At 43.4% G+C, this 12397-nt stretch overlaps 1 protein-coding gene across 1 annotated transcript; it reads right to left on the minus strand.

The window, feature by feature from the left end:
* Positions 1–3367: 3367 nt before the first annotated feature.
* LOC140487651 (phospholipase A2, minor isoenzyme-like) lies at positions 3368–9156 on the minus strand. The gene is made up of 4 exons (XM_072586936.1): positions 9026–9156; positions 8774–8930; positions 7018–7145; positions 3368–3489 (listed from the first exon to the last, which is right to left on the minus strand). Exons 1-4 carry the CDS (start codon positions 9057–9059, stop codon positions 3368–3370), a joined length of 441 nt encoding a protein of 146 aa, XP_072443037.1. The 5' UTR covers positions 9060–9156.
* Between the last annotated feature and the right edge of the window lie 3241 nt (positions 9157–12397).

A 12397-nucleotide genomic window follows, 5' to 3' on the forward strand; every position in this document is an offset into this window, starting at 1 on the left:
GCCTTCTTCCCAGTGAGGGGCAGCTGAACAGGCAGTGAGTGGAGGTTACCATTCCCCCCCCCTTCCCCGCCACTGTAGTACAACAGCCCCACCCCTACACCAGATCTCTGCCTTTTGCCAAGTTATGAGCTTTCCTCTACTGCAAGGTGAGAAAGCAGAGTTAAGGCATGAAGTGCAACACTTTTGGAGGATAAATTGTGAGGCATTTGTACAGAAAGGCAATAGATTGAAGGTGTATGTGAGCGTGGCTGTTCAGATGGGGATGTAGGCAGCTTATTACAGAGAGGGGTGATTGGGACTGCATGTGTATTGACCTGAGGCTGTGCAGGGGAATGTCAGGAAAGTCAAGATTGTGAGCCTTGCCACCTGATAGTGTCACTCTACCCACCTGCCATAGCCTTCAGAGGTCCTCCTACTACACTGTGTCTAGGTTGGAGGGAGCATGCCTCTGCTGCTAACTCCCTCAATGACTTTCATCCATTCCTGTGCATTTGGAGAGTCTGCTGTCTCCCCATATCCCTCCAAATCCTTAGGAGAATTCACCCTGCTCCAGCCCCTCACTTGACTCCCCCAAATGAGAGTGAGGGACCAGGGACGGCCAATCTAGCTCTCTGCTCCACTCCTCTCCTTGCTGTTGAGAAGTGGTTCTGAAACCACTCCTTTCACAGAAAAGACTAATCAAAATCGGCCTGTGAAAGGGAAGGCTTCGACTGAAAGGGATCGCCGTGGGTTTCAGAACCGTTTCGACCCCTTCCAGAAAATCTTGCCCAATGGCAGGTGAGCAGCAGGTCTGCCCAGTGGGCCATTGGTGGTATTTGATACCTGGGTTAGAGATGCCACTGGGACGTTAATGGGTGGTCAATACCTCATGCCCAGCAGGAGTCTGGGGGGTGATCTGGGCCAGCAAGCAGAGAGGGGTCAGCAAGGTCTCCTTTATTTAACTCACCCCTCAACCACCAGGGGCTACTTCTTTCACAGGCTTGCAGCTGCTGCCCCCTGCCATCTTGAGTGAGAGTTCTCCTCCACAGTGATGGCTGGCAGCTGTGCCCGTTAAATGTTTATAATTTTATCTGTTCCAGAGGGGACCCCCATTTTGAGCTGCCCTCCCATTCTCTAAGCTATTGGGACTCCTCCTGAGCCAGCGAGTTATCTACCCCACCCACCATCCTCAGTTGGATGACCTTCCTAGAGGTGGCCTCCTAAGTGGTTGTTGTTGTAATGGTGCAGCTGAAGTAAATCTTTAGATGATCACATGTTGTATGGGCTGGCTGGATTCTTGGTGACAACAGGATAGACCTTCTGCCACCATCTTCCTTTAAGGTGGGGATCTACAGGGCTTAATTTGTCTAGTGTGGTAGCCATACTATCCCATGTCCCTATCTCAGAGGTGAATAATGAGAGTGAATTCTCAGCTCAGGTCTCCAGATTGTTGATTTGTGCTATTTCCCAGCAAAGATAACTGGTAGTCAACATTACGCCCCCAGCTTCAAAGAGAAGAATGTATTGAATAAATTGAATTGACTGTTGTGAAGCTTCCCCAAGAGTTGAGAGCATGTGGATAAATTTTCTACCATCATGTATGAGACCATGGCTGCAGCCCACTACAGAATGTGTGGTCACCTCAGTGGTCCCTGCATTTGGGCCTTCCAGTAGAATCTCATCCTGGTTAATGCAAGGCTGTGGTCTCTACCCTTTACTTCATCTAGGATGGAGAAAGTGAGGACTGCAGATGCTGGAGATCAGAGCTGAAAATGTGTTGCTGGAAAAGCGCAGCAGGTCAGGCAGCATCCAAGGAGCAGGAGAATCGACGTTTCGGGCATAAGCCCTTCTTCAGGAAACGTCGATTCTCCTGCTCCTTGGATGCTGCCTGACCTGCTGCGCTTTTCCAGCAACACATTTTCAGCTTTCATCTAGGATGGGCTGAGAACTATAGAAGCAGAGATTTCAATGCTACCTCAGATGCTACCTCAATGTTATCGCTATGACCTGAACTTTAACAGGAGCACACCATGAATGCCTTGAGCTCAGAAGCAGCATGGTGAGTCTGGAGTGAAAGTTACATTGATGCTCACTGCATTTTAATTCAATAGAGAGTCACTCTCACCGAACATTGCAATCTCTCTTTGCTGTCTCAGTTTCCTTACAATTAACAGAACTCTTCAGAACCGAAAATAGTCTCATACATTCCTACAATCCTACATAACATCTTGTTTCCGACTGTCACACAGCTCATATTTCCAACTGGATTTTTTCCTGTCTAGCCTGGAATACCCTTAGAACTGGCCCCATTCTCTTATGCCCTAAGTGAAGGATACTCTGTTTGTGCATAGAGATACACAGTGCACTATTTCCATATTGACAAAAGCCACTGACAGTAATCAACAGACTGTTTACATGTAATAATTCATTGCATTGTTAAAAGAAATTCCACGAACATCTAGTGTTAGATGGCTTTAATTCACTTGGAATAAAACAAGACGTTTATTAAAATTCCATATGTGTAGCTTTAGAAAAAGCTAAGGCTTGTGGAATTCATGTTGTACCGAATAGCAAGATTTAAATTGGCATGACAAAAGAAAGCTCTAAATGATGGTACATTTTGGAAACGATTTGAAGAAAATTGATACGAATGATCCCAGATTTAGATTTCTAAAATTGTGAGGATTTAGAAAAGAAGATTAAAGGACACTTAGGGCGGCACGGTGGCTCAGTGGTTAGCACTGCTGCCTCACAGCACCAGGGACCTGGGTTCGATTCCAGCCTCGGGTGACTGTCTGTGTGGAGTATGCACAGAGTTCTCCCTGTGTCTGAGTCTGGGTGTTTTGGTTTCCTCCCACAGTCCAAAGGTGTGCAGGTTAAGTATAGTGCCCAAGGATGCAGGGTAGGTGGATTAGCTAGGAGAAATGCAGGATTATAGACATCAGGGAAGGGGGTTGATTCTAGTTGGAATGCTCTTCAAAGGGTCATTTTGACTTAATTGGTTGCTTGGTCTGCTTCCACAATACAGTGATTCTATATGATCCAGGTCTTCAGAATGACAGATAATGCGCGATGTAAATGCAACATCGGTCAAAGACTGATTTGGAGATGCCGGTGTTGGATTGGGGTGTACAAAGTTAAAAATCACACAACACCAGGTGCTTCCAATTAAACCTGTTGGTCTCTAATCTGGTGTTGTGTGATTTTTAACTTTGGTCAAAGACTGTTAGCACAGAACATACAGTTTTGGATTTAAATGAGATTACAGTTTGTAGAGAACAGTGTGAATATGGAAATCAAAGATATTTAGAAATATTTTGAAATAAACTGCATAGATACATATAGATTTCATATTTCAAAGTAACATATGGTTAATAACATTCATTTCCTATTTACAGTACTGAGATTGGTCCAGATTCTTATACTGTTGATTGTATTTTGCTGTAGAGAAGCAGATGGCTGCCTTACGGTCACATTCACAGACAAACATCTTACAAGGTCTATTTCTGCCTGAAAGAAATACATGGGAAAATATCAGTAATTCATTTGGAAACCACATGTATCAATGGTTCTAGAAGGGTGTTGTGCTTGGGAACTGTGACACGGAAGAGATTCTATGCTATGTGAATTCTCAACGCCACGCCATGATGGATGTTTCTCCACAGGAGAGATCACCACCTTGTGCATTCCTCACCATTTGTTGCAGGTGGCTGCTGTGACAGAGGCCTGACAGAGATTAATAAACATTGGGCCTGATCCAAATCCCTGCTCATCACCCTCTTACCTCTATCAAGAATAGGCCTTAATAAACAATGTCACCCAGAGAAATGCTTTCTTTTGTAGGGATATCAAAACAAAGGGCTATGCATTAATAATAGGCAACAAAACATAGACAATTCAGGGTAAACATTTGAAACATTTCTGCCAGTGCAGAACTTGTTAACGTAGATAAGTGGTTGTGTTGAACAGAAAGGATGCTCTTGGGAGAAGATAGATAAGTGTATGATGGAGAAAGGAACAGACTGTTTAAATGTAATAATTCATTGCATTGTTATTAAATTTTAACATTTATTAAAATTTCATGAATGTGGCTTTAGAAAAAGCTATGGTTTTGAAAAAGCTAAGATTTGGATGTAGAAGGGTGAGTGGAACATAAACATTCATGTAGCCTATTCAGGGTGAACCGTCTGATAACTGATGCTGTGACCCAATTGGTCAAGAGCAAGTCTCCAGGCCCATACAATGCCAACACTGTGTGACCGAATTAAAGGGGGGGACATCTCCTAATCATCCACCCTAAATTCAGCAGAAGAGTTTTGGATAGTCCAAGGGAAAATAAGTTGAATCGTGTTATTGGGTCTTTTCCCAACAGAGCTATAGCAGTCAGTTAAGTAGCCCCATGGACATCCACTTCCTTCAGTCTGCTGTGGGTCCTTTCTGGCTGTGAGCTAATCTGGGCTCAAATGATATCCATCCTCATGTACTTCCCAACAGTGATTGGAGCCCAAGCTCCACTGCATGGATGGAGGGACACTCGCACACACGCACACACGCACACACATACACGTGTATATACACAGACACACACACACACACGCACACACAGACTCACATACACGATGGTTATGAGTGGTACTAAGAAATCCCTGTTCTGGCTGAGGTAGGTTCATGACTTGCCCCATTCCCCTCTCTGGTGGGCAATGTGGAGTATCAGATGTTTATACATTAGCCAGTTTAATTTTTTTTTAAAAGGGCTGAATACTGCTTGGGTGTTCTTGGGGAGAGACCATGCAATGTCTACATTTGCATTTGGGACTTTTCAAGGTACAGACTGGAGTGTGTTATCTCCCCTCCCGAAACCACTTTGATTTCGTCCCTTCCTCTTTTCCCCATTTTGCTTTGTTTTGTTTCAATCTTGCCACACTTACCCCTCATGGATGATATGTGTAAATTGGTGAATTGGTCATTTATTTCCTTGCTGAGTGGGTTTATTTAAGAAAAAAAAAGTTTATCATCTTTTTAGTTGCAGTTTGGCCTCACACTCCTGGCCTTTTGGCAGTTGGTGCGGAGTGGGGTAGGCAGGTTGGAGAACCTCCATGGGGCCCTGGTTAAAACAGCCACTAACAGTCTCAGGCCTTGTAGAGACTCACGTCTCCACATCCGCACTCCGTTATCCTTGGAGAGGGAGCCCAAGGTGCTCACTAATACTCTTGAAGTTTTTTGGGATAGGTGGGCATTGCAGGAGCTGGGTGCATCAACTCCCATGATATTTTGATTTATTGTCTGATTCAATGTCTCCAGTCACTGTCATAGAGTCATACAGCATAGAAACAGGCCCTTTGGCCCATCTTGTCCATGCTGACCAGGACCACTAAATAGAACTAGTCCCATTTGCATGCATTTGGCCCATATCCCTCTAAACCTTTCCTATCCATGTACAGGTCCAAATGCCTTTTAAATTTGTAATTGTACCAACTTTCATCACTTCCTCTGGCAGCTTGTGCCATACACGCACCACCAGCAGTGTGAAAAAGCTGCCCCTCAGGTCCTTTTTAAATCTTTCCCCTCTCACCTTAAGCATATGCCCTTAATTTTAGACTCCCCTACCCTGGGGAAAAGACCTTGACTATTCACCCTATCCATGCCCCTCATGATTTTATAGACCTCTACAAGGTCAGCCCTCAGCCACCAACAATCCAAGGAAAAAAAGACCCAGCCTATTCAGCCTCTCCTTATAACCCAAAGCATAGTTTTGTTTTTAATTTAGATTATTTTTTTAAAAAACTCAATTCTTCCCTCGTGGATGTTGACTTTTGGATGGGAAAAAGTCAGAAGAAGAAGGTGAAACTTTTGTTTGTCGATTTACACAATACAACTCGAAACCTCTGGGCAGCACGGTGGCACAGTGGTTAGCACTGCTGCCTCACAGTGCCAGAGACCTGGGTTCAATTCCCGCCTCAGGCAACTGACTGTGTGGAGTTTGCACATTCTCCCCGTGTCTGCGTGGGTTTCCTCCGGGTGCTCCGGTTTCCTCCCACAGTCCAAAGATGTGCAGGTCAGGTGAATTGGCCATGCTAAATTGCCCGTAGTGTTAGGTAAGGAGTAGATGTAGGGGTATGGGTGGGTTGCGCTTCGGTGGGGCGGTGTGGACTTGTTGGGCCGAAGGGCCTGTTTCCACACTGTAAGTAATCTAATCTAATCTTTTGCAAGTTTGCTCCAGGCCTGGCTTAAGACTGAGCCAGATGGAGTATTGAGGAATGGAGTTGAGAATGTTAAAGTTGAAAACACAAGTTGATAAGTTCTTCAAAATGTTTTCTCTGGTGAGCATTGACTGCCTCCCTGTCAATGACCCTCTCTCCATGTATGACTGTCAGTGGGGGGTGTGCCCTGGGCCCCCCACTGTCTGGATAGCACTGAAGAAAGAACTTGTCTCATTGGTGTTTGCAAAATGTTAGATCTCCCATTCGTTTTCTACCCATCACTCATTCTCCTTTTGCTTGGAAATATTGTGACCAGTTTGACAAAGCTTATCAGAACTTAACAGAGTATAAGCACTGAGTTTTTGCGGACTGGCAGCTTTCACAATAGCTCAAGAGAAAAGTAGCATTCCCATGCAGGCTGCTGAGGGCAGCAGTGCAACAGCACGAAAGAACACAAATCAAAAACTGCTGGAAATCACAGCGGGGTCAGGCAGCATCCGACGAAGCACTCTGATGAAGAGTCATTGAGATTTGAAACATTAGCTTGTTCTCTCTCAGGATGCTGCTTGACCTACTGTGATTTCCAACACTTTTTTTTTCAGTACAGATGCCAACATTTGTCATACATCTGCTCCAACGTTAAGGAATAAGTGGCAGGCATGTTTCTTACTGTGCCACAGTAACTACACTTCCACAGTATTTAATTGGCTGTAAAGTGCTTTGGGACATCCTGACGCAGTGAAAGGCACTACATAAATGCAAATTCTTTCTTGCATTTGAACCTGATTTCTGCAGAATAGAGTTTGTACGATATTTAGAAGACCCAGTCTATACTTACTGGTGCAGGCAATAGTGTTCTCAGAACAGGTATACCTGTAGATGATGGTGTAAGGATTGTCAATGATTGGCCAGCACTCCTTTAGCTTCACAGCATCACTGTAACAGTTATCATGGATTTGACAGCACCTTTTAAAACATAGATAACACCTCAGTTGAGACAACTGCTTGAATTTACAGATCATTAATTTAAAGCTTCACCCACCAGCCACAGTTTGATACTTTTAAACAGACCACGCAGACACGTTTTAACATACCTCTGCAGCAGGTGGGACTTAAACCCAGGTCATCTTACCGAGGGGATCAGGGACACTGCATCACAACAACCAGATTTGGTTAGGCCATGTCTTTTGAGTTTGTGTAATTCACTGTGAGTTCCAATTTGTGCCACCCTTCGGTCCAACTCATCCGCACCAACCAGACATCCCACTCTGACCCACTCCCATTTGCACAGTATTTGGCCCATATTCCTCTAAACCCTTCCTATTCCTATACCGAGCCAGATGCCTTTTAAATGTTGTAATTGTACCAGCCTCCACCACTGCCTCTGGCAGCTCATTCCATACACGCACCACTCTCTCTGTGGAAAGGTTGCCCCTTAGGTCCCTTTTAAATCTGTCCCCTCTCACCTTAAACCTATGTCCTTTAGTTTTGGATTCCCCCACCCTAGGAAAAAGACCTTGTCTATTCACCCTATCGATGCCCCTCATGATTTTATAAAGCCCTATAAGGTCACCCCTCAGCCTCCAATGCTCCAGGCAAAAAAATACCCAGCCTATTCAACCTCTTCGTATAGCTCAAAACCTTCAGTCTTGGCAACTTCCTTGTAAATCTTTTCTGCAACTTCTCAAGTTTAACAGCATCCTTCCTATAGCAGGGCAATCAGAACTGAATGCAGTATTCCAAAAGTGGCATCACCAACATCCTGTCCAGCTACAATATGACGTCCCAACCTCTACACACAATATTCTGACCAATGAAGACAAGCACACCAAAACCCTTATTTCCCCCCTCTGCTTACCTGCGTCTCCAGTTTCAAGGAACTGTACACCTGCACTCCCAGGTCTTTTTGTTCAGGAACACTCACCAGGACCTTACCATTAAGTGTATAAATCCTGACTTGTTTAGCCTTACCAAAACGCAGCACCTCACATTTATCTAAATTAAACTCCATTGGCCATTCCTCGGCCCACTGGCCCATTTGATCATGGTCCTGCTGTACTCTGAGGTAACCTTCTTCGCTGTCCATGACACCTCCAATTTTTCTGTCATCTGCAAACCTACGAACCATGCCTCCTCTATTCATATCCAAATCATTTGTATAAATGACAAAACGCAGGTGGCTGGGAATTTTCCAGCTTTGTCTTGGTAATTCCACTGTTCCCTCTCTCCTCTTTGAACAGCCTGTTTCTAATTCTTGCGTTCATGCTTTGTTTGCCACTCCCTGCAATTCTATGTCAGGAGGAGTGGAGATAAGAAGCTACATTACTCCAGTGTGCAACAGACTCAATTGACTGGCTAGTTTTTCCCTCCCCTTGCATTTCCTTGTTTTCTTATTAAGGTCTGTGACATGTCACATCTTTCAAAGTACATCTTTCACAACGCACTGGTAAACAAGAACAATGAGCTCCCTCCATGCAGTTTTAATCAATTTAAGGTTGTCTACATTGAATCAGGTGCTAGTGTCACGTCCAGGCTTTTCTTTGGCAGAAGTGAGGTTGTAGTCGAGAGCACGAACACATTTGTTGTCGACTTACTTGTCCAGATCGTCCACCGGGGTCCCAGATCCCCCAACTCCACAGTAACAGCCGTAGTTACTGAAATCCAGCAAGGGCCAGCTGCTTGGAATCCTGCACAGGATCATATGGCGGAACTGCCAGAGGGCTCTGGGCTGAATGGCCTTGCTGTCAGCCACTACGACAAGGGAAAGAGGAGCAAGTTCAACCAGGAGTGATGGTCAGACATCCAAAACAAAGGCATGAAACAAACAAGAAACTCCCGGGAGTTACCTGCCAGGAGGACCACAGCCAGCAGCGAGAACATCCTTCCAAAGCAAATCGCCACCAAAGCTCTCGACCTGAATTTATTTTCAAAAGAAAACTTGAAAATGCTGCAAATACCCAGTAGGTTCCACAGAGAGAGAGAAACAGGGTTACAGTTTCAGGTCAGAACAAGCAAACTGTCTTAATTTCCTGTACTCCTTCCAGACATGTTCACTCTCTGGTCTCTGTAAGGGCAGTACTTCCCTAATAAAACAAGAAACAATGCATTTGCGTTCTCAGGTTTTGATTTAAAATGGATATGATAAAGAAAATTGCTCCTGTTGGTTGTAAGCTGACCTCACCCATTGGCTCAGCTTGCTACACGCTAGGAGCTGTGCTTCAGGGGAGGTAGTGGTTCAGGGGAACTGGGAGTGTGAGTGTTGCAATCCCTGCAAACAGCCACTATATTTGCAAATATATCGTCTTTTCCGATGCCTGGCTGGAAACCTGGAGCAGAAGTAGACCACTCACCCCTTACAGCCTGCTCACCATTCAGTGTGATCATGGTGATCCTCTCCCTCAACCCTATTCTCACTTTCTCTCCATTCCCTTGATGCCTTTATTATCTAACAAAAATTATCTAACAAGAATATACTCAGTGCCTTCTATGGTAGAGAATTCCACAGGTTGACCACGCTGTGAGCGAAGACATGTTTCCTCAGCTCAGTCCAAAGTGGTGCATCCTGAGACTGTGTACCCTAGCTCTACACTCCCTAGTCAGGGGAAACATCCTCTGCACCTGTCCACAGCTCTGTTCGAACTTTTTACATTTCAATCGGATCCTCCTCTCACCATTCTAAACTCGGGTGATTAAAGACCTAGTCAAACCAATCTCTCCCTATGGACAGTCCTGCCATCCCCAGTATCTGCCTTATAAACCTTCGCTGCACTCTCTCCACAGCACCTATATCCTTTTTTAGAAAGGGAGACCAACGTTGTGCACAATATTCAGGTGTGGCCTCGCCAAAGCCCTGCCTAACTGCAGTAAGACATTCCTACTTATGAACTCCATTCTCTTGAAGGACTATGGATGGGGGATTTTAAGACTAGGGGGCACATTTTTAAGCTGAGAGGAGAGAGATTTACAAAAGGCCATGAGGGACAATCTTTTTACAGAAGGTGGTTTGCGTGTGGAATGAACTTACTGAGTGTGTGGTGGGCACAGTTACAACATTTAAAAGACATTTGGGTAAGTACATGAATAGGAAAGGTACTGGAGGGATGTGGTCCAGGAGCAGGCAGGTGGGACTAGTTTAGTTTGGGATTATGTTCGGCGTGGACTGGTTGAACCAAAGGGTCTGTGTCCATGCTGCATGATTCTATAACTCTATGTCTCTATGACAAAATTTCACATTTCAATATATTTACTGTAATAAACAAACTAGAAGCAATATTATTGAATACTATTCACTAAGTAATTTATTGTCTAAAATACAGTTTGACTCTTAAACTGATAAAAATTCCCTCTTCACCTGTTACAACTAACTCTGTTCCTTAAGTGGAGTCAAAAACTATTTTCAACTCCCAAGAAATTGTTTCTTTTTCCAGTTGAATGAGTTCTAATCCCCGAATTGATTTCCACAGGGACAGAGATCCATTCCTCTAGTCAAACTAGGTGAATTTTCCAATCTGGTTTAAATCATCTATTATGACTGAGGGAAGAAATGAACTGGTAATCAACCCCACTACTGCACTACTCAAAAGTGTAAAAGTCTTGCTTAATTACCAAAATGATCAACTTGTATTTCTTTATTAATTACCAAGAATGAAACAAACTTTCACCAGATTTCTTCAATAACAACTTGTTTTTTAGAACAAACTTATTCTTTGAACATGTTGAAAACCTGGCTATCAACTAGCTACCATGCAGAATTTAACTATGGCCCTCTTAATCCTAACATACACAGACAAGACAACGTGGATCTGCAGAGGTATTGAGTTTTGTAAATAAAGGTGAAAAAGGAACAACACCATTTTAGGTCAAGGCTACAACCTGAGAAGGTAGAATGGGTTGACTTGCCAGAGCTCCTTTGATCCCCTGTGTTACGATGTGGAGAACAAACCCCTTTGCTAATTAAAACCAACACCCAGAAAAGCTCGCCTCACCTTATAATCTGTTAAAAATGTGAGTGTGTGAAGGAGAACTCCTAACTTCCACTATTGAAGGAAAAATAACAATTTATTTACCTAACTCTAATAGTGAACATTAAACAAAAGCCATTAACAAATCCAAGCCTCCTTTTTTCTTAACTAATAATTATCTGACCCCAACTGCTGCTCCAAACACAATCATTAAACATTACATTAACTTAATTCCTCAAAATCCATACAGATGGTCTTCTCCTCTCCCTTCAGGCTTCCTTCCTCTTTTTCCCGACTCTGCTGTCCTCTTCCTGGGTCATCTTCCTTCTTTTTACTGTTTTTACAGGAAAAGGTAGCTTTTGATAGATAGTGCCTTCTGAAATTTCTTTGAGAGCAAGATGTTAGATGGGCAGTTAGCTCTCCGGCTCTACGGCAAATGCTCTGACCAATTTTCAAAATGCCTGCATTTTTCATATCCCCAGCATCATTCCCTCTCATTGGTCCAATGCTGTCAATACAATCAATTCCAACTCAATAGTGTTTTAGTATCCTGGGCATAATTTAAATTAATTGGTTAAATTTGAATTGTTGTCAAAACAGCAACCAAAACTCAGGTATACATTTAACAGCCATTTGCTACATATATCTATTTTGGAATGGTCTGTCTCTTTGCTGTTCTATTCTAGCAGCTGTGGCTTACTTTAAAAATCAGAAATCACTATCTATCTTAAAGTGAGCATACATTCTTTCGACTTCATAACACCTGCCAATGAGAGTAAATTGCTGACAATCACAGAATAATGGAAGATCATCAGACCAGATTTTATCTTCAGATAGGAAACTGTTAGGTCTCTCAATATTTGAAACTTTCAAAAGTTTTCAAACTGTTTAAACTAGTGCTTTACACTACTCTGCTTTAAGTTTTGTCTCTTACTGATTGTCAGAGAGAGAGAAGGAGAGAGAGACTTCTGCTGTAAACTCCTCCTGATATCCAAGCCTGTGAAAACAAATAGCACCTCAGTCCAGAGGCTGTTGCTAGGCAATGAATAGATCCTAGGGGTTTACCATGAAATATACCTTTTATTTCTCTCAAAAGCTCCAGTAGAGTCTTCTCCCAAAATTACTTGTTTTTCTTTCCAGTAAATAACAGTTCCATTTGACATTTCAAGTTTTCATTTCTGAGAAATTATATGATAAAGCTTCTCTAATCCAGAAATGTCCAGAGATTTCCATATTCCAGTTTCTCACATTCCATAA

Source organism: Chiloscyllium punctatum, chromosome 17, assembly GCF_047496795.1.
Source record: "Chiloscyllium punctatum isolate Juve2018m chromosome 17, sChiPun1.3, whole genome shotgun sequence".
Taxonomy (NCBI): Eukaryota; Metazoa; Chordata; class Chondrichthyes; order Orectolobiformes; family Hemiscylliidae; genus Chiloscyllium; species Chiloscyllium punctatum.

Bases quoted from the DNA above. Each gene is read 5' to 3' on its own strand.
- LOC140487651 (XM_072586936.1), bottom strand. From the start codon at position 9,059: ATGTTCTCGCTGCTGGCTGTGGTCCTCCTGGCAG. The intron at 8,931-9,025 runs GTAACTCCCGGG...CCCTTGTCGTAG, and splicing joins GGCTGTGGTCCTCCTGGCAG to TGGCTGACAGCAAGGCCATT. The intron at 7,146-8,773 runs GTAAGTCGACAA...ATGTTTTAAAAG, and splicing joins CCGGTGGACGATCTGGACAA to GTGCTGTCAAATCCATGATA.